Source organism: Oryzias latipes, chromosome 2 (genome assembly GCF_002234675.1).
Source record: "Oryzias latipes chromosome 2, ASM223467v1".
Classification (NCBI taxonomy): Eukaryota; Metazoa; Chordata; class Actinopteri; order Beloniformes; family Adrianichthyidae; genus Oryzias; species Oryzias latipes.
The window spans coordinates 17,599,097-17,622,866 of NC_019860.2; the positions used below are offsets into that span (position 1 = coordinate 17,599,097).

The 23,770-nt window shown below is 42.6% G+C and overlaps 1 protein-coding gene across 1 annotated transcript; it reads right to left on the reverse strand.

The window, feature by feature from the left end:
- Positions 1 to 606: 606 nt before the first annotated feature.
- rnd3 (Rho family GTPase 3) lies at positions 607 to 11,875 on the reverse strand. The gene is made up of 5 exons (XM_023965423.1): positions 11,604 to 11,875; positions 11,433 to 11,520; positions 4,118 to 4,227; positions 2,719 to 2,853; positions 607 to 2,643 (listed from the first exon to the last, which is right to left on the reverse strand). Exons 1-5 carry the CDS (start codon positions 11,751 to 11,753, stop codon positions 2,395 to 2,397), a joined length of 732 nt encoding a protein of 243 aa, XP_023821191.1. The 5' UTR covers positions 11,754 to 11,875; the 3' UTR covers positions 607 to 2,394.
- Between the last annotated feature and the right edge of the window lie 11,895 nt (positions 11,876 to 23,770).

The following is a 23,770-nucleotide window of genomic DNA, read 5'->3' on the forward strand; positions in this document are numbered from 1 at the left end:
TTTTTGACAAACACCCACAGGTTGAGCGTTCTGTCATCAGTTCCATTTGTTTTATAGACCCGACAGTCCTGTTTTCCTGCCGCTGACAGCCTAATACATCTCTGGGCTTATGCACGTGATGAAATCACCGGGTGATTTATTGGGTCGCCGGGCGAGGAAAGGCAGTTTCCATGCTCAGCAGCCCGGGGGAATTCTCCACGGCCTTCTCGCCTCTTTCTGCTTTTGGTGATACGGACTCTTCATCAGCAGACAAGTCTTTGCAGTCCTTTGTGTTGAATTCAGATCCTACAAAAATCTGATTTTCCCTGATATGTCAAGATAGTCGAGGACTCTTGTCCGTCTGAAATAAAGCAACAACTAAGTCAAGCAATTACTTCTTTATTCAAAGCTGTAATATGACTTTATATCATTTCCATGGTCAATGATTTAACCGAAAAAAAACTAGACTCCCCTCTTCAGTGAAAGAATGATTTAGGAATTACCTTGACATTTTGCCTTAAGTTTAGTTTTAATGGACCCTTAATTGAAAAATATATCTATAAAGTGTCATTAATCTACATTAACTAAGAAACACACACAGGCTCTAATCAAAGAAAGAGACAAAGATGTTTTCCTAATAATTTAATAGTCAGGTAAATTTTTTCAGTTTTTAGCCAAAACTCAGAAGATCCTAGTAGAATCAGAAGAAATCCAATTAGACAAAACATATTTCTTTTTACAACTCTTTCAGGTCCTCAAATGATGCATGTACTTCTACCTTTAGTCACATGTTTTCTCCCACTTTTGTTGAAGGATTATACCACAACAGCAAAGAATCCAGAGAAAAATCCGTTCCGAAAAACAGAAAAATCACAACACTAACTCTTCATTTCCTCTGCATTTATTCTAAAGGGAAAATATATAATTCAATAAATATTTTGGCAACACCATTGGCAAAGACAAATGCACAGACAGGGGGGGGGGGGACCACACATTTTGAAGAGGGGAATGGTGGCGCTGCAGAGTGAGGCAGCTGACCAAGCCAACGTTTGAATCTTATTTTGAAAAGTGCATCAATGAGTGATATTTGAACAGCTTAATTGCACCAAAACTCAAAGAAAAGAGTCTAGAAAAAGCCTTAAAAGAAAAATGGAAAAAAAAGGATTTACATTGAGAGAACAGTTCATTTTTTAGTATTCAAGGGGGAAACAACAAAAACAAAAAAGAAAAGACAATCACAGAAAACGGTCCATTTCATCCGTTTCAAATCCATGTGCATTGAATTAAACTTCACCGACTGAAATACAAACGTTGCTTGGAGATCTGCAGCTGGTGAGCTAAACTGTTGGTGCAAACGCCAAGAGTTTAAGCACAAATCCAGAAAATTTAGCGTCAAAGAGCCGATTCTGCCCTTCGAGGAACAGCCAAGCCGGCGGCACGGCAGTAATCCACCACAGTGCAGGGCGTCCCAGATTCTCCCAAATATTTTTTTTTTTTTCCATTTTTACTCAATGACCCATAAAGACGTCGAGTTGACAAACGTGCAAGCGGAAACGTCTCCTCAGAAAGGTTGGACTGGAAGCAGCCCTGGAGGTGTACAGAGGACGGGCGTCTGCACCACCACCACCACCACCACCACCACCACCCAACCGTCTACATCTGGACCAATCCACTTCCAGGGAAGCCATAGGCACAACAATGTTAAAATTCCAACACCAGTGAGCCCTTTGCTGTTAGTGCCAACATCAGCAGCATCGGTGGACAGATTTAAACTCATGTGTAGAAAAAGATCATTGGGGCACATTAAGGCCGTCCATGTTCATGGTAGGGGTAGGGGGGGGGGGGGGGGGCCCTCTTTGGAGTCAAAACTGTCCTCGGGTAGAAAGCCGACACAGAACGTCAGGGTTGGATCCATCAGGATGAAGCTAAAGTAAGACGAACACTTTCACATTTTACAGACACGACGGGGAACTCGTCATCCGGCAGACGTGGGAGCAGAAGGAGGCGCAGGGAGGCGTGCGCCCCCGGCGGTGGGAGGTTCAGTTCCAAACCACAGTGATAAGTTGTTGAAAACTCTCTCGGATCAGAAAGCCTATGAGCAGCCAAAGAGAAATCTCCCCCCGTCTCTGAATCCAGACGTGGAAGCTTCCGGCGATGACATCACTGCTCCTCATTTCCTGTTGGAGGAAAGCCTCGGCGGCATCCGCCTCCCGCTGACTGACAGCTTCCTTCCGGGTGTGAGGAGCGGGACGCGTCGATTGCAGTGAGGCAAGTTTCCCTGGTGCACAACTTCCAGGTACAAGAGTCAAAGCTTTTTAAACCCCCAACTTCAGACAAATAAGGGACGAATGGCATGCAGGCTCCGCCCCCTTGCTTCCTGCTTGCACCGACAACCATCCTCGCCTGTAAACTGAGTCACATGACTGAGCAGCTTTTGGCTTTGTCCTTCCGCAGATCCGAGGCGACGGCCGCCAGGTCGGGCCTGCCGGGCATGTGCGAAATGCGCTTGTTGGCGCGCGCCGTCTTGCTGCGCTTCACGTTCTTGTTGCTTTTGTTGATGCAGGCCAGCGTGGCCACATGGAAAATGTCCCTGACGCTGTTTTCCGACTGCTGGGCCGAACACTCGATGTACGGCGCCGAGATCTGCTTCGCCATGCTGGAACCCTGAGGACGAGGTCAACGCATGACATCACAAAAAGCTACCGGACGACTCGGAAACAGAAAGGGGAGGAGTTATACCTGGTCGTAAGAAACCGGTGTCTGTCGGTGGGTGGAGAGCTCCACCAGTGTGCTCAGGTCAGTCCGCAGGTCCGACTTGCAGCCGACGAGCAGCATCTTTGTGTTGGGACAAAACTCCTGGATTTCTCCTTTCCACTGTTGAAAACAACAAAAGTTTGAACTTCAGACTCACACAGATCCTCCTTTGATCGATTGCAAAGGGGGTGGTCCTTTAACTCCAATTAGGACGTTATTAAGACATAGTTTCATTAGAAATTTGCTTCCAAAGTGTGGGCGGGACCGTTTGTGTGGAGCCACCCCGCCCCCACTTCCCCTCCTGCTAGCTTATAGCTTAGAGCCAGATGTCACAAACGCGGCCAATTCCAAGCGGCATTTTGTCGTCTGCTCCCAATTCTCAACGATTTGAATAAAGAAATGGTCAAAAGTGTAATTTTGAGCTCTTTTCTTAAATGTGTCCTCCATGATGAGAAAATTCCACACAAAAAAAGGTTATTTTCATCGGAGCGGAGCTTTAACATCTCCAAGACGAAACACTAATCGGTGAAATCTAATGATCTCAGAATTTAAGTGGAATTCATTATTTAGGTCACCTGCCCTCTAAGTACCGGGGTTAAAGCCGGCCCTTCCTCTTTTGAACCCCAGGGGGGGGCAAATAATCGCCCCAGTTTCCTCCCGGACAACAATAAACGCTCTGTAATCAATGGCATTTCCTTGTGGGATCTAATCCGGAGCTAATGCTCCTCCGGGACGGATCCAGTTTGGCGGCACGTGAGGAGGATAGCCTGTGGGGTCAAACGCCAGCGGCTGAGATCTGCAGCTCGCCGCATTCGATTAAAGACAATCTTCAAACAAGGCTCCTCATTGCCGCTTTGCACGCGGATGACGCAGGTTTTCAAACCCCCCCATCTGATCACTGGGTGCAAACTAAGATGATGCCGTATCGAGTTTGAGCTGCAAACAGTTCCGTCCCTCCGCGTCCCTCCCAGTTTTCTGTTGAGGCGGCAAATCGTGATCAGAGCGAGACGTCTGCACAACATCAATCAGTTTGAATTGAAAACCCGTCAGATTCCTGGAAAAATCCTTTTGAATCTTTTCCAGAAGCACCTAAAGGGGTCAGAGGTCATGCAGGGTCAACCATGGGGGGGGGGGGGGGGGGGGGGGGGGGGGCAAATACTTCCTCCTGTCATGAGGACTGATCACAAGACATCTCCAGATGTCAAAGCAAACATCACAAAGTCGTTTCTGCTTTAGCCAAAACCTTTCAAACAGTATTCCCATCCTGGAAGTTCTGATAGGAATCCTGTAATCGGCCCCTTAGACACCATCCAAATCTGTGTTTGAAACTCCGTTCTATCGGAAAAAAACAAAAAAGAGGGGCAACGGGCGAACAGAAGCCAACCTTTTTCAAGACGCTGTCGAGCGTTTCTGGCCGGCTGATGTCAAAGCAGATGAGGACGGCGTCCGAGTCGGGGTAGGAGAGGGGCCGGACGTTGTCGTAGTACGGAGACCCTGAAACCAAAACAGTAAAAACAGGTCATCCTTTCAGGTTTATGCAGGAAAACAAAAACAAAAAATAAGGTTTTTTAACTTTAGAAACGAGAAAAACAGCAAACATGTTTGACTTATGATTGCAGTTTAGCCACCAAGCAAGAAAACCAGAACGTTAGAAGAAAAATGTGCTGACTGCAGCAGGAGAAGTTGTTAGGAGGAAGGAGGGGGTTAGATCCTCAAATTGAAAGCATGTGAGGGAGACGCCCACCTCTCCTCCACATTGCAACATCTCCGGAGAGGAAGGGAAGGGAAGGGAAGGAAAGGGGGGGGGGCGCTAGCGTCACCTCCAGGTGGATCAGATGACGATGGGGTGAAGCCAGATGCTGAAAAATGCGGGGAATTTTGGCGTCTAGAAGGTTCCTCAGGGAAAACCTTACTCTAAACACGGCTGCAGCGAGAAACCAGGAATGTAGGAAGTCTGGAAAAGTCGGCGAGTCTAAACTAAACAGTCTGGATGAGAGACGACAGTCGACGTTCTACAGCGACAGGAAGACGAGGCTGAAGCTTCCTTCATCTGTAACCAGCAGACATAACCTCCACGACTGGTCGGGAAAAGGAGGGTTTCCAATTCAAAGTCACAAGAAAAGATCCACAAAAAAGTCAAAACTGCTAAATGATAGGAGTTCATCATGTTGGAGATGCTGGAAACATTTTCCAGATTAACTGGTTCCTCCAGAGCCGGTTTGATTCAAAATTCCCATTATTCATCTGCCGCAGAACGCTAAAGGAGCTGCAGCTGTTTCTTCTTGTCCAACCTATCGATAATCTGTTTTTGATTCTTTCTGCTGTTTAAACAGCATCAGATTCGGCCGTGCAGCAGAAAGGATCTCTGCTTTACATCATAGGCCAGTTTTTCACTGAAAATAAGGAATTAATCCTATCCGGATGCATCATCAGGATTTTGAGGTCTAGTTTTGTACACCTATAGGTGAATGTGGTTTTATATTGTTTAACAAAGACGAGCTTTATTTCTGCTTAAACCTACAGTTTAAAAAAATATATTTGTCTCAAAAAGTTTGAACTTAAATGTCTACCCTGCCTCAAACTAATTAAGTTTGTAACAAAAACAAAAGCATCAATGTATAAACTCCCTTGCTCTATAAGAAATGTTAGCATTTGTACAGAAATAAAAAAAATAAAAAAAACATTTTCAAGCAAAAATGGCCACATTTTTATGGCATTTATTATTTTTTACGGTCAAACTTGTCTCAAAGTTAAAATCTCTTTTGAAAACCTTAATGTTTAACATCGCAAAGGGTTAGCATCAAGTTGTACATTTGTGCTGTTCAACATTTCGGCCCAATGGGGGCGCTGTTGAGCACAAAAGAGTTAACCCTACAACACCAGAGATAACACACACTGTTAATACACCGCAACTTTTTGACCGTCTGAGTGTTGCTGCTTTTCTCTGTGTCGGAATCAGCCGATTTACGTCGATTGGGTAAATCAAGCTCCGCCCCGATTTAGTGTTGCGCATCAGCTGCTTTACTCCACTTCAGAATGACGTTAATTGCGTTGTAGAGTTGTTATAGTTGAAGGAATGTCAACACAGTTTATTCCAACAGGGTTAAATAAAAGTTTTTGCTTTGACCCAGTAAAGTTGATGTCGTACAGGCATTAAAAAATAATAATCTTGATCTAGTCGAACTAAACTCGTTAGATTTGCGATGTTGCTTTTCTGGTGTAGCACCTTGGCACAACCTCCACTGTTATATAGACAATGAATAATAAAAATGTAGATTTTACGTTTGTATATTTGAAGCTTTTAATGTTTTCTTAGCTGAGAAAAATAGACACTTTTATGGTCGTAAGATTTGTTTTGGAATTTCGAGTTCCTCTACTTTTTTCCCCCCGTCGAAAAGCCAGTACATGAACCATCACTGACAATGCTGGAAATGCAGAATTCTAGTTACTATTGTGCCAATAAATCATACCCACAATGCCTTTCAAGTCTAGGTGCTCCTAAGTTTTTGCTGCTTGTTTCCACATCGAATTCGTGCAAAAACATGTTGCAACTGTAATTCCTGCAAACTCCCGTTGATTTATTTTGTGGAAGATCCAGTCTAAGCTTCAAAGCCCTGGCATGTCTGCACACACTGCACTCAGTTTACATGGAGCCGAGACACGGCAATCACATGTTTTAAGGTCGCAGAGACAAAGACAGGAAAAGATGCATCAGGGATTGCTGCAGAATGTTGGCTACGTTTATGGATTTCAAGGAATTTTTAACAAGGAGCAGTCATTTCTGGTACTGTTACGACATGACAGCAGAGACCGGGCTGAGGTCATCGTCCTGTCAAATGGCAAGATGGAAAGGAAATCCCAGAGATAACACACAGAAAGACCCGGTGACCCCCCCCCCCCCCCCATCTAATTAGCTCCTGTCATTGTTCTCGTAGGATCTCTAAATCTAGAAAGACAAACCCCCTTTTTTCCCCAAACTCCCACCTTCTCCCAGGAATAAATGGGCCTGCATTGTTCTACGTCCTGAAGGAACAACCGGACCAAACACGCTCCTGAAGAACCAGCAGCTGGCTTTCAGTGAGCCGAGATTCATTCACGACTTAATCCGAGATGATATTGCTGCAGCAATTCCCAGACGGGAAAAGTGTTCCTCAGCCCACGCAGAGATGAAATGAAGCGGCCGTCTGAAGGTATGGCAACAAGTGGGCGGGGTTTCAACGCACAGCCAGCACACTGCGTGGAAGCAGACACACGCACACACAGAGTCACGGAGAAGAACGAGTGCAAAGCATTCCTCTCAGACGAACTGCCAAGGACAAGAAGCAATTTTGTCTAGGATAAAACGGAGGCTGTTGCCATGGTTACGCCTGCAGCTGTAGAGAACTCCTTCATGTATTTTACTAAATTCAGGCAAAAATGTCTAAGCACGATGCCACTCTCCAAACGGATGGACGTGACGCGCCTGAACCAGCTAAAGGGCAGGTTGAACCGGAACAGCTGGAACATTCTAGTCATTTTGTGAGGTGCATCTCCAGACAGAGTCCCTGCAGTCTGCTTCCAAACGCAAATGCAACCTAAAAGAAAACTAGGTTCTGCAGTTCCCCATGTGACCACTAGAGGCCGGCTTTAAGAACGGAATGATTTACCCCAATTTCCCCATTTTAACCCTTGTGCTATCCTATGACCCCACCCTTACATTGACGTGTTCTCCCTACCATGACAAAGGTGGAAAGATGTCATGTAATCCATGGACACCAGTGAAGATCACAAATCATTGAAGAAAAAAGGTTCAGTCACTGTCTAGTGGGTCTAGATGACCCAACTCCCAACGTTAAAGTGCCTAGGATGGTAAATGGTAAATGGCGCATACTTATATAGCGCTTTCTACCTTCTTACGAAGGCCCAAAGCGCTTTACAGTCACAGGATAGCACAGGGGTTAAAAAAAAAGTCATAAATTAAACCAAAGTCAAAACTTGTATCTATACTGATGTTTTTTTTTAATTTCATTTGGCAAACTTCAGAAATCCCCCAGTAAAAACGAGGAAGTCAAGTTTCCACCAGCACTGCATTTTATGCAGAGTCATGGTACCATGTCTAATGCTACGTTCACATGGGGCTCGGTGTACAAGCGGACACTCCCAATCAAAAGTCTATGTAAATGCACGCATATGAGCGTTTCAGGCTTCTGTGTTCAAAACGCTTACGTTCACGCATCGCTATACAAGTTTTTTAAGTCAGTTTTCGGGCCATTGAAGCCGTTTAATCAGTTGAACTTTGACCAATCAGGGACTCTGATATGGTGGTGATGCAGCCTATAGATGGTGACCTTTCCAAAGCACGGAAATACCAACAGTTTGAGCATGGATCATGGAGGAAAATTTGATCCTTGTGGTTTGCACCCGGCCGCAAATGAGTCACTGAGTCTTTCATATATGGGATCTGAGCTGTGAAATAAAAAACGACTTCCATACTTTAAAAAGATTCATCCATTGAAATCGTCACTTTTTACAACTTTAAATGGTTCAAAAAAATGTCATAAAAAGGTCTCCAAGACTATACAAAGGCCAGCAAATCAACTTAGGGAAGATTAACCCCATTTCAGGTAAAATATTTGCGTATAAGTGAGTTCAGTGAGAACTTGTACACATAAGGTCCGTTTCTTGGTAGACAAGAATAGAAAAAAGGCTTCATTGCAAAGATCAGACGGTTTGTTTTCAGACGGGTTTTTGTGTCAGGTGTCACATCGACCCTAAACTTTCCACGACATCAGCGAGCAGGAAGTCTAATCTCACTGGATTCCCTTCAGTCGACGCATTTCATCCACCCCACTACCGGTCGACAAATTCCACCGTGATCCAATTTCCAGCCTTGGAAACGAGCTCGGCCTTCAGTGATCCGTGCTGCTCCTTTCACAGGCCGAGGATCAGGGTCCGCCGCGCACAATGGGGGTCTTTGTAAAGAAAGACGAAGGAACCTTAACTGAGGAATGCCAGACATGCGGCTCCAATTCGCTAAGACCCAGAAATGTGATCCAACGCAACAATGGTCGCCATAACAGACGTGGAGGAGCTCATCGGAGGGCACCAACAACTCAAACTGATCCAAAATAGCGGCAGCAGAAGGAGGAGTGCCCCTAAAGTGGATCATACCAACATGTCTATGGGTTCCATCGAAACCCTGAAATGACAAATGAAACTGTTTTAAGGTGCTTGACAGGACTAGCTTGTGAGTGTTCCCAGGAAAACTGTGTCGGATCGTTTCCAGAGGGCACGGCACCTTTGAGAAATCAATTCCTGTGGTTGCTGAGCTGCTGATGGGGTTTTATCGCAACATTTATGCTCTGAGGCTTTGGAAACTCTCCTAAAACGAGCAACAAGGAACTCCAATTACAGCCGAAGTACCGATTCACATCAGCATGTTTTCCAGGAAAATCCAAAAAAATAAATAAAAAAACTCTTTTAGCTCTCAGATTGCTCAAACAATAAGTTGCAAAACCCAAAAAGAAACCCTCACATCTGACTGTAGGAACATCTGCTTTGGATCAACATCCCTGCAGCGTCAAACACAGACCAGCATTCTGACAAAACCAGCATTTCAAACTCTGAAAGTCCAAACGCGTCGGCACGGTTACGACAGAGTCTATGGAAACAACAGTAAAGCATAAACAGGGAAGAGTTGTGCAACGAGTCAAACTATTATAGACATTTCAAAACTGGCAAACACTGACTCACATTTAGCCTCCCCTCAGAGCTGGATGATGCATTTAGGATCAGATTTAGCATAGATCTATAGAAACTTTGCTGCCTATTCCCTTTAAAACATAAAGACATACAGTTTAGAGAGGAAATTATTTGGCTACATCTCCTGTTTCCATGTCAACAAAAGAGTGGCAAGGCAAGAAGAATTAACCATTTATCAATTATCCCGTTTCCATGGCAACAAGAAACGCAAGCTTTTGTTTGTTTTTTTTTGCAAAAGTTTCTATTCACTTTCAAGATGCAGAAAACTTCTATTGAAAAAAGGTATGAGTGTAAATGAAGGAGGCATGAATAAGAGCCGCCTCATCATTCATTATGGAACCTATTTCCAAGGTCGCACAAAATGTAAAAGAACAATTTTACGGTTTAGGCATCTTAAACTGAAAGAAATAAGGAAGATACAATACGAGTCAGTGATTTCATCTTTTAGAAAATATATTTCTAAAAATTGCCAACTTGAGATACGACCACCAAGTCTTTCGAGATCAAAGAATTTGGCGTTAAAATCAAAGGAATAGCACCCTCAAGTGTGACATTTGCAAGTCAACATTTAAAGAAGTCCTATCGATAGGACTTTTTTGACGTTTCATTTAATATAGAGGTCTAGGCGTTAAAAAAAAAAAAAAAAAAAAAAAAAAAAACTCTAGTGGTTGCTTTGTGAAATACACCAATTTCGATTTAAACAGACTTCACTCCGGAAGTCAAACTGTGACGTTTTAAATAAAAAAATATTTTTACGTTAAAGTCAACAAAAGAGTGCCGAGTTGAACCAGAAGCGAACCTCATTTCAGAGTCTACACTGAGCAGCAAGACAAAATGAGCAACACTTGTCAAGTTTATCCGGCAATAACCACGTCAGGCTGTTCTTTACAGCTAGCGTCGACCGTTCCCGTTAACTAAAGGTCATAAATAATGAAGCTAATTTCAGCGTCTCGCATGCCAGCTGGAAGGACCTTCATCTGATGCATCTCCTGTGATCAACAGTAACGAGCCTGTTGGGCGTTTGCTAACTTTCCCTTCGGTCAGGAGGGGGCCTGAGGGTTGGTGCTCCTGTCCTGTTCAACCCCGGCGCCGTTGCTGCTGGTTGGGGCGTGCAAACATGAGTCAAAGTCCTCCTCGCCCTGCTATGACACCCCCTCCCCTCAGACAAATGGAGGGTCCAACAACTGGCAGGCGTTTACACTAAATGACGCAAATACCAAAACACACCACACCGCAACAAAGGATAGGTGCAGTTCCCGGCCTTGCTCAACCCTTCCCCCTCCCACAAGATTCGACACTGGAAACCAGCACCCATCAATCAAGGGGTGGTAGGGTTCTCTGTGCTTTGGGGGGGGGGGCCCTCGTGTGAAACTCATGAGCCGGTTCCCGTGTTCCAAGTTATTCCGACGCAATGTTTGGAATTCCAGACCAGGAACCCACAACAGCTGGCGGCCAACTTCTCCCCACCCATCCCTCTCTCCCACACGGTCACACCACATGCCTCTGCACACTTGCAGTGTGTGCCTCCATGGCGGCCAAACCTCTGTGATTCCAGACAAACACAGTGGAGATAAACACCTCTGGATCCCAGCAGTTTTAGGGGTGTTTTTTTTCTGGGGAAGGGGGGGTGCACAAACCTTAGATAAAAGGGCAAAAAGTGAACCAGTCAATGAAAAGTTGCACATTCTCAGAAAAGTGAGAAGAATTCCCCAAAATGAGTTGGAATACCAGCTGGGCCAAGTTTTTTGGTTTTGGTTCCTAGAGTCAGATCCGATGAATCATCCACTGAAATGTTTTTAATGCAAATAATCCAAAAATGGAGGTTTAAAAAAAAAAGAAAAATTGCATTTATTTTGTAAAACTCCCAGCATCCTCCACTAAAATGAGTCAGGGATTCATTTGATTATTGATAATTTAAAAAAAAAAAAACAATAAAGTTTGGTGTTTTAAATGTTTACCTGAAGTGTCCCACAAGCTGAGCTCGATCCTCTGGGTGTCGATCTCAAAACTGGCCGTGTAGTTTTCAAACACTGTGGGAACGTAACTCTGAAGGAAAAACACACAGAATTTGACGTTTTCCCCGTGATGCGTTCACGGGATCTTCGTGCCGTGAGTCTGCGGCGTCTCACCTCCGGGAAGCAGTCCTTGGCGAACACGTGAAGCAGCGCGGTCTTCCCGCACTGGCTGTCCCCCACCACCACTATCTTGCACTTCACACTCTGACTCGCATCCATGCTGGACTTCAGAGAGGACTTCTGGCCGGAGCGTCTCTCCTTCATTGAGTTACGATCACGGGAAATGGGTCCACAGCTGGGGGCCGTCTGTCAGCGGGGGAACTCCCTCCTCGCTGGCCTGGGAGACTGTCGGTGTCCGCGGGTATCTCCGTCTGTTCAGAGCCGGTAGAAACGCTTCGGTCTGGCTTTATACCGCCGCACGAGCCAATCAGAGAGGCGCTCTCCTGAACATGCCCCGCCCATCTGCGTCACTGCTGGGTTTGGAGCCCCCGTTGGAGGGAAAAACTCAAATTTGTAATGATATAAATATAAAATAAATAAAATGTGTGATTAAGACGAATGCTGACGTTTGGCTGAAGCTCTGACCAAAATATAGATATTCACTAAAACCAGGAGGTAACTTGTTTATGCCAAATAAGACATTGAATTAGCATTTTGCAAGTCGTGCAAACATAAAATAAATAAATAAAATAACCTACATAAAAGTACTGGCTGCTCTCGAACATTTGGCCAAATGCGAGACAAAGTTAATTTTGTTGATTTCCTTTGAGTATGGAAGAGGATAAGGAACATAATGGAAATAAAGTGGTGAGAAATTCTGAATTCTTTAAAAATGCTCAATTTAATTTCAGAATTCCAACCTAATCTTGGAATATTGATTTTAATCTTAAAATTCTGACTTAAAATTTAGCATTATAATTTTTTGTCTTTAAAATTCTAATTTAAAGACTTCAGGCTGCCATTGCCAACAAAGGGATTTCAACCAAATATTAGTAATGACCATTTTGTTTTCAGTTATTTCATTTGTCCAATTACTTACGAGCCCATGAAATGAAAGGATTGTGTTTAAAAAATGGCTTAGCTCCTGACTGTATATTACCCATGGTGCACTAAATAATTTTTTTATTTTATTAAATATGAGTCATTTTCCTGAGTTCTTTTCCAACCTGGAAGTAATAGACTCGATCTCTGAAGCACCGCCTCTCGCTCCGTGTGGGTTCCGCCCATTTCATGACATCATCCTACAACCGGCCTGGGCAGCCTGTCTGCATTTCGCCCGTAAACGTTTTGCAAATTAAATATTGAATTCTGAGGAAAAGAAGTCCAAATTTTGAGATTAAAGTCTGGACCTCAGAATTCTGTTTTTGTCCTGACTTTTTTTCCTAACAATTTTAACCCTAATCCTGAAATTCTGACTGTTTGTATTCCAAGATTAGAGTAGGAAACCTTGGAAACCAAATCAAAATTGTGAGAATTAAACTTAACAATCGGAGTCAACAATTCTAAGATTCTGACTTTAATTCTGTTTTTTTAAATTTAATTTCCAACTTTGATCTCCAAATTTGAAGAAAAAAAGTCAAAAATTTGAATCAAATCCCAGAACACAACATGTTTGAATTCTGAGATGAAAGCTATGATTCTTTAAAGGAAAAAAAAAATCTACTAATGCCTTTTTTTGTTCCCTATGGCTGTAATATTCTTTTGTATTTAAGCTTGGATTGAAAATATGGATTTCATGACAACAAAGTAAAAACAAATAAAAATAGTTTTGAAAAAGGCCAGGATGATAAAGTTGCAAAGGAAGTTTAAAACTTGATTTCTACCCTACCTACCGCATTAAAAAAGGGTTCTGTTGAAGAGTTAAAGCTGAAGCTACAGTTCTGATTTTTGAGATAATTTAGCATCAACTGTTCTTCTGTTGGTTTAAAAGTAGTTTTTTGATTTAAGGCCTAAAAAAAAAATCAAAATTAGACTTGAATAAGTCAAAAATGAACTTGATGAAAGCGACTTCTTGAGTTTCTCACGTGCGTCTGGATAAACCGTTTTCATTTGATCAGCTTAAGTTGTTCAATACTTTGTGTACAAACAGCAATTTCAGACCTGCATCACTAAATAACCCTCACTGTAAATGGTTCTTAAAGGCCGCAGCAGACGGAGAATTGAGCAGAAAAACAGTCGGACAGCATCCTCTCGCTCTACTTTCTGCCCTGCAGGAAAACAAAAGACCCACATGCAGTTTTCTTTTTGTTTCACTGCACAATCTATGAGCATGAACTTGGAGAACAATTAGAGCCAAAATAGGCAGACATCTCCAAATGGTGTTATTGGCAACCTATATGCACATCATCCCGAGTGTGAATAGAGACAGTTTTTCTTTTGTGAAATCCTTAAAATTTATTGGTATATTTGAGAAAACAACAGTTTTGGCCTCTATGACGTGATTAGACTTCAGGAGTTGCTGGCAGGCTTTTTTTTTTTTACAGTGAAACAGCTCCACCCTGCAGGCTGTGTAGTGGGAGTCCCGTCTGTTGTGAGGGAGCCTTGCCTTCAGGCCCTAATCCTGGGGAAAGGGAAGAGGGGCGGTGGGGGGATTTTACACTCTCACTCTGATACTTGGCTGGAATCTCTGTACCATATGCATTTGGCCTCATTCCAACTGATGGCATCACAGGGATCGTACCTGGTTTCGCGTGCAGAAGAGCGCCTCTCGGGCCGGAAAAGGGACTCCTACTTCTGTCCGTATGGGCACCAAGAAAGAGCTCACCAAAGCGCCCCGACAGAATCTCGCTCTCCATCCCAGCTTTGCTCAGCTTGTGCGACAGCGTGCTGCACAAAGTCCTGGCTGCTCTCAAACATTTGGTGGAAACCGAGACAACGACACACATACAAAGTGTAAATCTGTAGGGATGCAAGCAAAATATCCATCAATTTTCCAAACACGCTTACCGTATTTCACAAACTATTTGGCACACTGGACTATACACTCAAAAAAATATTCCGTAGATTTACCGAAAACCCTTGCGTCAAGCAGTTGCAGGCGACCACATTAAGTGATTGTTGTGAAGCGTGCTTGTATAGTATGAGCTAAGGAATCCCACAAGGATAAATATTCTAGTATTCTACTTAAGAGTGTAGCGTAATGTCTTGCCGAAATTGCTGAGTAATGCAAAATATTAAATGTATTAAGCAATATTTATGCCTGCATTTTTATAATATGTGAAAAATCAAAATAGCTTTGAAAAATCTCAAAATTCAAATTCAAATTCAAATTAATTTTATTTATAAAGCACCTTTTATGTCAAACAGACAGCTCAAAGTGCTTTCCATAAAAAACAAACAAGAATACAATAAAAACAAACCCCACATATGAAATAAAATCATTAAATAAGCCACTCATAATAAAACACACAAAAACAAGCACAAGTAAAAGAGAAATGACAGAGCTTAAGAAAAGATGCACTTTAGGAAAAGGAAAAACGGCCATAGTTTATTTTTTTTTGTGTAAGGCTCATCGTCAATAAATTGTCTATTTTCGAACGTATGCCGAATAGGCCCAACCAACCATAAAGCTACGTTCACGCCACCCTCGCCAACACGGCTTCAAGCAACCACTTTCAATGAAAAGTCTATAAAAGCAACTGTCTCTGACACACCTCCCTTCCTTCCTCTTCTTCTTTTCCGTCCAGTCCAACAAAAAACAAAAGGATACAAATGTAATCAATATCAATAAAGTTTAGCCTAAATTACAAAAGGGGTTTATTCAAATATGCACCTTGTGTGAAGATCCAGAACCCTCTATTGTAACAGTAAAATATGTCCAACACAAGAGGGTTTCAGCTCCTATCCGTCTGCTCAGCTGTTGGACAGAACAAGTTCAAAAAATAAAAATAAAATGCGCATTTCGGGCTTCCGCTTTCAACGCTCTCACGATCATGTGTGGCTACGCAAGTTTCTACAAGCATTTTAGGGCTCTGCGTACAAAACGTGCTGCCATTGAACGCGCTTTTGTTGAAGGTTGAACTTCGACCAATCAGGGACTCCGATTTTGAAGTCGTATACGGATGACGTTTCCTTTAATTCACGTCAGTGCCAGCCATTTGAAAATTGATCGTGGGGGAGGAAATAACAATTGAAGTTTGTGCCTGGACGGAATTCTATGAAGTCTTTCAGGAGTAGAGCTGTGAAAGAAAAATCCTGCAGCAAGATTTGCACCGCTTTGACATTTCACACCAAGTCTCTCCCAACTGTAGGAGGCGGACGTGCAATAGGAAATGGCAAAACAAGAAGAAGAAGAAGAATAAAAAGGAGCCCTTCCCTGCTTGTCTGGTGTGAACACCATGGGCTATTCGCGCATCACAGAATCCTGATAATCCATTTTACGGGAAAAAGCATGGACATCAAACGGCTCGTGGAACTGTAGTGCTGCAAACGCTGTATTCCCTGAACAGAAATGAGGGATCCACCTGTTTCTGCACTGCTGTCAGTTCCCTGCACAGTCGCTGCATTTACCCCACAGAAACAGACAATTGGAGGCAATTGTCTGTTTCTGCTCTGTTTTTTTGGGGCTCCTCGTGTCATTGTGAGGGGTTTCAGATGCTGAACCTCGATTGCGCTCTCTGTTCCTCCTGTATAAAACGACCCTTTGCTGTTTGTCACAGACAATAAGAGGAACTGCGTGGTGACAGTCTTTTATTTGTGTTTGCAGCAGCTAAAGTTGAAGAATCCGATGAATAAAATAGTGACAACCACATTTAAACTAAGCTTCCTTCCAGCATTTCCAGCAAACCTTAAATCAGCAGCAGTTATTTTGTTTCCACTGCTGTAAATCACATTCATTACTCATGATGAAAATACCTCGGAGACGTAAGACTGGACTTTCCTTTGATAAAACAACCTTTCAGTCGTGTCCAGGAGGTCTGGGTCAGCGAACGTCACTCTATTTCTGAAAGGTTCTCAATGCCGTAGGATTTGCCGTTTTAACGCAAACGTTCGCTTGGAAATGAAGACAAAGCAGATGGGAGGAAGGTGAGTCAGACATGACAGAAAGAACTCGTCAGGTGGTTCCTGCCAGTGTAGGTCGGTGGGTCCGAGTCCCTCAAGCTGCCCCAGAGTCATCTCTGTCTGCATCTATTCAGTCAGCGGAGCGCTGACATTTACCGCTGCAGTGAACGCAGCACCTTAAAAGGGGGATGGAAATACAAGTATGAATGAAGAGATGCACCCAACTATTTACTTGATGTCGATTAAAAATCAGGTTGCACCACGACCAAAGTTTGTTTTCTCAGTTCACTTCATTTGACAATTCCTCTAAATTGATATGGATCAACCAAAAACTGTATGTTTCTTCTGAAAAAACAATTTTATTTCAACTTATTTTCATTTTTACTCCACTTTAGACATGAGAATAAAGACCTATGTTTTCAGTTTTTCCTTCTTGGGTCTTCAGCAAGAGTTCTAGTTAGTTTTCATAAACTCTGAACCAAACTCAACACTGTGAATTTATCAGTATCAGGCAAATGCGGCCAGATTATAGAAAAAACAATAACAAATAAATGATGTAAAGTTTGAAAAAGAGTTTGCAACTTTGTCTTGTCATGTAAACTTGTGGGAAGATGTTGAGTAACTAGAAGGTACAATTACCCAATGGTACATACTGGGATCTCTCGTTTTTTGTTTTGTTTTTTAAATAAAAATGATAAAGATTTATACGCTTAAAAAATAACTTGTAATACGTGAAACCCTTCACTACGTACTTTTCTTTCTCGCTTAAACTCTCAAAGTTCCAACTTTTAGTGATGAGTGAGAGTGGTTACTAACTCGAATCAGTCAATGGCTCCAACATGCCGACGTTGGACGTCCGAACTGGCGACTGAATTGACTTCATTTCGTTGGAGCCAGAAGTTAGCCAGTGTTCTATGGGTGACGTCACACTGACTACCAGTTCTCGTATCCAGTCAGTGAATTTAACCAAAGATCTGCTGACGATCAAAGAGTTATGTAGATGTGGAAGCTGAATACAGTCTGTACAGGAGACACCTTACAGAGTAGATTGATTGGTGGTCTGCAGCCAATCAGGACATAGCACACAATGTGCTTTAAAATAAAAAAGAAAAGAAACCACAAAAGGTGAACCAGGAGACAGCGGATTCCTATATTTAGACAACTTTAAACTACCACTAATTTTCTAGTTAGTTCCTATAGGACTGCATAATGTTTTCCAGGTGATATAGTCCTCTCTCAAAAGCGCAATGTGAAACCACAACAAACCAGATTAAATTTTTCATCATTTCCCACCAAAAAATAAACCTAAAAAAGCAAACGTTTCTGTTATTATCCATTTCTGTTCATAGTGAGGTTTAGGAGTCCTGCTATGGAGCCTTGTTGTAGAGCTGAGAGCAGCAGGGGGGTCACAGCATGCAAGCGTTCCAGTTTGGGGTTCAGGAGATGCTATTTCACACTAGCTGAGCTGCAGCTGACCTTCCTGACACGTGTGTGTTGGTTTCTGTGTCATCATGTCCACATTTATTTCCCTGTGAAGAACAAACGCTAGAGGCCAAGGTCATCCTCCTTATCCGCAGAAGGTAATGTGAGTCCATCAAGGCAACATCATTAAAATACTAATTTATTATAATATAGACGGCCATTAACTGTTGGCACTTAGAGTGGTTAGAAGTGTCCAGATTTCCATCCCTGCCGGGCGCATTAACCTATGAATGACAGCAGCGCCTTGATTTGTCATGGAAGTGTAGAACATCCAGTTAAAATCATGGAACCTTTTAGGATAAGTTGGAAATGTAAGGGGTTAAGTTAAAAACAAAAGGCTTAAAATGAAAAATAAAGTTATATTGATTGTAAGGAATATGTGTCAAAATAAAATTCAATACGGGAATTCTTTGTAAGGTTTCTAACCTTCATAGTCATAGAAATGTGGTTTACTTCATGTTGTATTCTCATTTTGCTTACATTAGATCTATGCCGCAGTACGTTTTCACAACAGACTTGGTGTGATGAGGGTAAATCCAAGACGACTCTGTGTTTGTTCCCGATTCTGCAAGCTCTTTTTCATCATGTCAAGTCTTGGTTTCCAACAAAACCAAGACTTGACATGAAAAAAATCCAAAGGAAGGTTTTTAAATGTATTCACCTAATCAAACCAAATCTGTCACAGTGTCCTGATCTGAACATGTGAGATTTTTCCAGGATGAAGTGAGGTTTTCTCCACACAGGATGCTATACGTTAAAGCTTCTTTTTTGTTTTGATGTCCTAATTTCCAATAGCCACCTATTCCTAATGTCCAAAGAACTAAATGTCTTGTTTTCACTGAGCGGTCCGGTCCACTTTAGAATGGTCCAGGAAATTTAGGTGAGAATTTCCACTCAAAGTTCTAGTCAGCAAGCTTCATAGTCTGAGGCCTTATACAGAAAGAAAGTGAAAAATAACTCATTTCCTTTCAATTTTTCCTACACCACATGTTAACAATTTCTTTAAGGCAGGAAATCTTTTGAAACAAAAACAAAACATCCCTGCTTCACATCTCTGTATTCTAAATGTGATCTAGTACACGTCAACTGTGTCATGCCTGGTGTTTTCCAGCCATCAATTCATGTGGAAGTTCCTGCTTTGATCTTTCAAGGGATGTTGAAAGATTTTTTGTTTTTAGTTTAAATGTGAGTATTATTGCTGTGATGTCATGTTTACTTTTATCTGTTGGGAGACGCAGGTTTGGATGGTGAGGGATGTTTGCTGAGTGGTGCGATCATCAGAAGTCGTCATGAAGAAAGACGTTTCACCTTCTGTTCTCTATAAAGGCCTGTAAAAGTCCACTATGTCAACTGTAGTAGGCTGCTGGATGTGCGTTAAAAAGGGATATACCACAGGATAACTGCACGGTGAAAAAAGAATCATCATTTGGACAAAAACAAGGGGTAAGAGATGAACTTTCTCTCTGAACTGATGCTTTATTCAACCCATCGGGACGATCAGCATATATATATCGCTTCATATCGCCGGTTGTACGGCGCTATGAATCCAAATTGGGAAAAATCAAGTCCTTGATTCTTGTTTTTTTCCAATTTGGAACGAATTTTCAACAAAAAGCGGACTATTTGTTACGTGGTGTGGCACCACCGCTGCAGTCAAGATTCGGCGATATAAAGCGATGGATTGAATAAAGCATCAGTTGAGAGGGAAAGTTCACCTCCTACCGGTGTCACGGTTTCTGTTTCTTTGCCCTTGTGGTTTGTTTCCTTTTTGTTCTGTGATGTTTTGAGTTTCACTTCCTGTTTTATTTTGTAGGGTTTCCTGTTTCCTTGTTGTTTTGAGTTTTACCTTGCCCCATCAGTCCTGAGTGTTTCCACCTGTGTCTTGTTGCCTTGTATGTATTTAAGTCCTGTCTTTCCCTTCCTCCTGTGCTGGTCCATATTGTATTCTTCCCCGGTTTCGAGCTTAGTGCATTTTTAGAGTGTTTCGAGTTTCTAGCCTGCCGTATGCAGTGGTTTTGGTTTTGTCTTTAGTTTTGTTATTAAAACCCCGTTCTCCTGCAACCTCCTGCCTCCTCTCCGTCTCTGCGCTTGGGTACTTCCCTTACCCCCCCCCCCCCCCCCCCCCCCCCTTTACAACCGGTTGCTTTTGTCCAAATGATGAAGCTAAAGGTTGTTTTAAAGAAGCCAGTGCAGTGATACAAAACACTTAAGCTAGGTGACCGGAACGTCTTTTTTCACCGTGCGGTTATCCTGTGGTATATGTAAGGGTTAATGGCCGACGAAGTGTGCGTTATTACCTTTTAACGCACGTCGAGGAAGCCTGAACCGTCCGACGCGATAAAAAGTAATAACGCACACTTCGAAGGCCATTAACCAGCTTATACCATGGTCACTTGCAAACGCAATACATATTAACCAGTTTTTAGTCCTTTATTCTTGTTTTATTTCCGATTTGGATCGCTTTTCTCACAAAAAGCGGACTATTTGTTATGTGATGCGGTGCATCGCCGCTGCAGTCAAGATTCGGCGATGTATATATGCTGATCTTTCTGATGGGTTGAATAAAGCATCAGTTCAGAGAGAAAGTTCTCCTCTTACCGCTTGTTTTTGTCCAAATGATGAAGCAAAAGGTCGTTTTAAAGAAGCCAGCCCAGTGATACAATAATTTAAGCTAGGTGACCGAAACTTCTTTTTTCACCGTGTGGTTATCAGGTTTTGACGCACACCCAGCAGCCAATCAGAATCGAGTATTCACCTGGACCATGGTATAAAAATAAATAGCCAACACATGAAATCCGTGAGGTACAACTTTAGAGGTTTTAAGGCTGAAAAGCCTCACTGCACACTTTATACACGTTTCTCAAACAGACACGAACATTTTCACGCTTTTCTCTCCAGTTTAGACTATCAAAGTTCTGACCTTCATCAAAAAATGACTGAAAATGAAAATTAAAATTGTGATCAAAGATTCCGTTAAATGTGGCAAATTGAACGCATTCTTTACAGGAGACACAGCGCGGAGGGGATTGATTGACAAGCTCAACAACCAATCAGAATGCAGAACATAGTGCACTTAAGAAAAAAGAAAAATGTTTGCAAAACATCAAGACCGCATGAGGTGAAGCACAACCTAGCAGAGAAACGCTGTTCATACAGTGGGTTTGTATGAAAAGTTGTGGTCATTCCTAATGAGATAGGGGTCTTAGAAATGCAAATAGGAAATGAATGGATACATGGGGTTAACCCTGTTGACATTCCTTCGTAACGGAAGACGAAGCAGAGAAAACCTTTCCAGTCAGGAAGTGCCCACACAATCAACGTAAACCAGCGGATTCTTTTGTGGACAAGAGCGGCTTGGCGCTGATTTCCACAGAATCAGCTAATTCTCGTTGATTGCGTAAATGGTAGATGAGTCTGTGCTATTTAGATGTTGCTGACAACATTTTCAGTGTTCACGGGTTAAAGGTGCCCCCCCCCCCCCCCTTTTAGTTCATCGTGAAGCTGCAAAACTCCACAGAGGAATTGACATTTCACCAAATAGTCTACTAATACTCAAACATCCTGTAAAACTAAAGCTTCTCCATAAAGGTGAACCGGCTGAATAATGCATCTCTAATAAGCTCTTTTTACTAACACATGGAATCCTCCTTTAATAAACAATTAGCTAAATGCCCTCTGATGAAGGTGCGCTCTCTAAAGGAAGACAGGCTGCAGACTCGATGGCCAGCTCACACAGATGGATGCACACAGCGTGCATCGAGCCTGCCCAACGACCGCCGTCAGTCGTTTGGTCCGTTCAAGCATGGCAACACTCTGCTGCCGTGAGGCGGGGAGCGTGCTCAGTCTGCGTGTTCACGTTCCAAGCAGGAATCACTCCAGCGATGACCTGATTCTTCAGGGAAGCAGAAGCTGAGTGTGTACATGAAGGTGGGCCTTCAGGGTTAATGACACACGAAATTATGCTTTTATTAGCATAAACCGCACAATGGAAAATTATCACATCTCTGGGATACAAGACAGGACCAAATACGGATTGGGTTCTTATGAAGATTGAAGGAAAAATATGAAATTCCCATGTCGGGTTGTGATGTTATCATGATTTATAAATGTGCACAACTAGCTTATAGCAGCTAATCAAGATGAAAAATGAGAAATGAAACGTTACATGTTTATTATGGTATTAGAAAATAATAAAATTGTTGTTTTTCTCTTGCTCTAGCCAGAGTCAGACGTTCTTATTGGTCCTCCTGTGTGACTCCCAAGGCTTCCCCTGTCCTGTCCTGTCCTTTGCCTTTGATGACCCATGAGGGGAAGTGGAGGTCTATGTGTACACCCCAGCTTTCTTAGAGGGACGTCGAAGATGTTTTCTTATTGAAACGTTTGATAATCACAGTTTTGACAATTGGGCTCTGGGTGTTTCTGTTTTTTCTGGCCAGAGGCCGGTGGAGGTTTTGTGGTCGGTTAAGAAGTCAGAACTCAGAGAAAAAAAGCCTCAATGCCTTACGCGCCCAACAGGGCAGAACGCGTACAGACAATAGCTAACAGCCTGGAAGAAAGAACACTGCTCAGGTTCTTTGGGCATAAAATAAGTAAGACCGCTCAAGGACGCATAGCTGGTAGACAGAAAACAAGTCTCCTAGTGCCAAGAACTACTATCTAATCAGACACTCCCTAGCTGAGGCTACCAAAAAATCCCCCACTCAAGTGGAGGAAGATGCTGGTCTTGGTTTCCTCTGCCTTCTTCACTCTGGTTTTGCCTAAACCCCCCCTACCCCCGTACAGATGTGTTTTTCTCCTTTCCTTCCACATGTATTTCTTTCCCCTGCTATGCAATTTCTTGTTGCAATGACAATAAAGGGAATTCAGAGCCAAAAACCTGACTAAAGCAAATAATGTAGTCTTAAGAGCAGCCTTTTAGAGTTGGTGCTGACAGGAGCCTCTCGTGTTGGTTCATCCACATATCACTGAGCTGCCACAGTGGGCTGTTGGTGAAAAAACATTCTTAAAACAACAATTTGAACCAAAATCACATCAGCTTTATGCAATTTCATAAAATCTGCACAAACTTTTGGCAAAACCTGAGCTAAAACTTGGATGGCACCGGTATTTTTGAAACCCAAACAACACTTTGATTTGTCAGATTTTGGTTTTATGGCTCACCAACACCATATAAGGCTGTCTCGTGTTTCTAGGGACTTTTCCACTCTCACAAAGTCAACAGAGAAAACTTTGAGCTTCATAATGAAACTTTAAGACACTTTTGCTGCCAACAACAGCAACCAGACAAGAAACAAGCCTTAAAAGTGTCTGGAATGATCTTTGACTTTAAATGTTTTGGGTCATTTTCTTCAAAGACCTGGGGCCTCATTTATAAAACTTTGCGTAGGATTTGCGTCAGAAGTGGCGTACGGATGAAACATAGGACGCACAGATTCGGATTTATAAAACCGTGTGCATGCACATCCTACGCATCTTTCCCTTAATAAATAACAACCAATTCTAAATGCAGCGCAGCTTTTGCGGCTTCATGACACGCCCATAGTTGCTCATAAATAGTCTGTGAAACGCCCACAAATGAATATTCATTGATTGGGAAACCATGGCAAACACCGAGAGGAAATCAAAAAAACACTGGTGTCAAGCCAGCCCTCTCTCATCGAACGGCTGTCAAGTGAGCCCTCTCGTAAAAACAGTGTGCCGCTTCCTTGCGTGCATTACGGTAACAGCAAAAAGTACTATTTTTTAAAAGTAAAAACATAGTGTAAAAACCTTCATTACATTTATATGTATAAAAAGCA

Excerpts from the sequence above, each read along its gene's own strand:
- rnd3 (XM_023965423.1), bottom strand. The coding sequence starts at position 11,753 with ATGAAGGAGAGACGCTCCGGCCAGAAGTCCTCTCTGAAGTCCAGCATG. Across the intron at positions 4,228-11,432 it reads CAGCTTGTGGGACACTTCAG|GGTCTCCGTACTACGACAAC; the intron begins GTAAACATTTAA and ends TTTTGGTTTCAG. Across the intron at positions 2,644-2,718 it reads CACCGGTTTCTTACGACCAG|GGTTCCAGCATGGCGAAGCA; the intron begins GTATAACTCCTC and ends CCTCGTCCTCAG.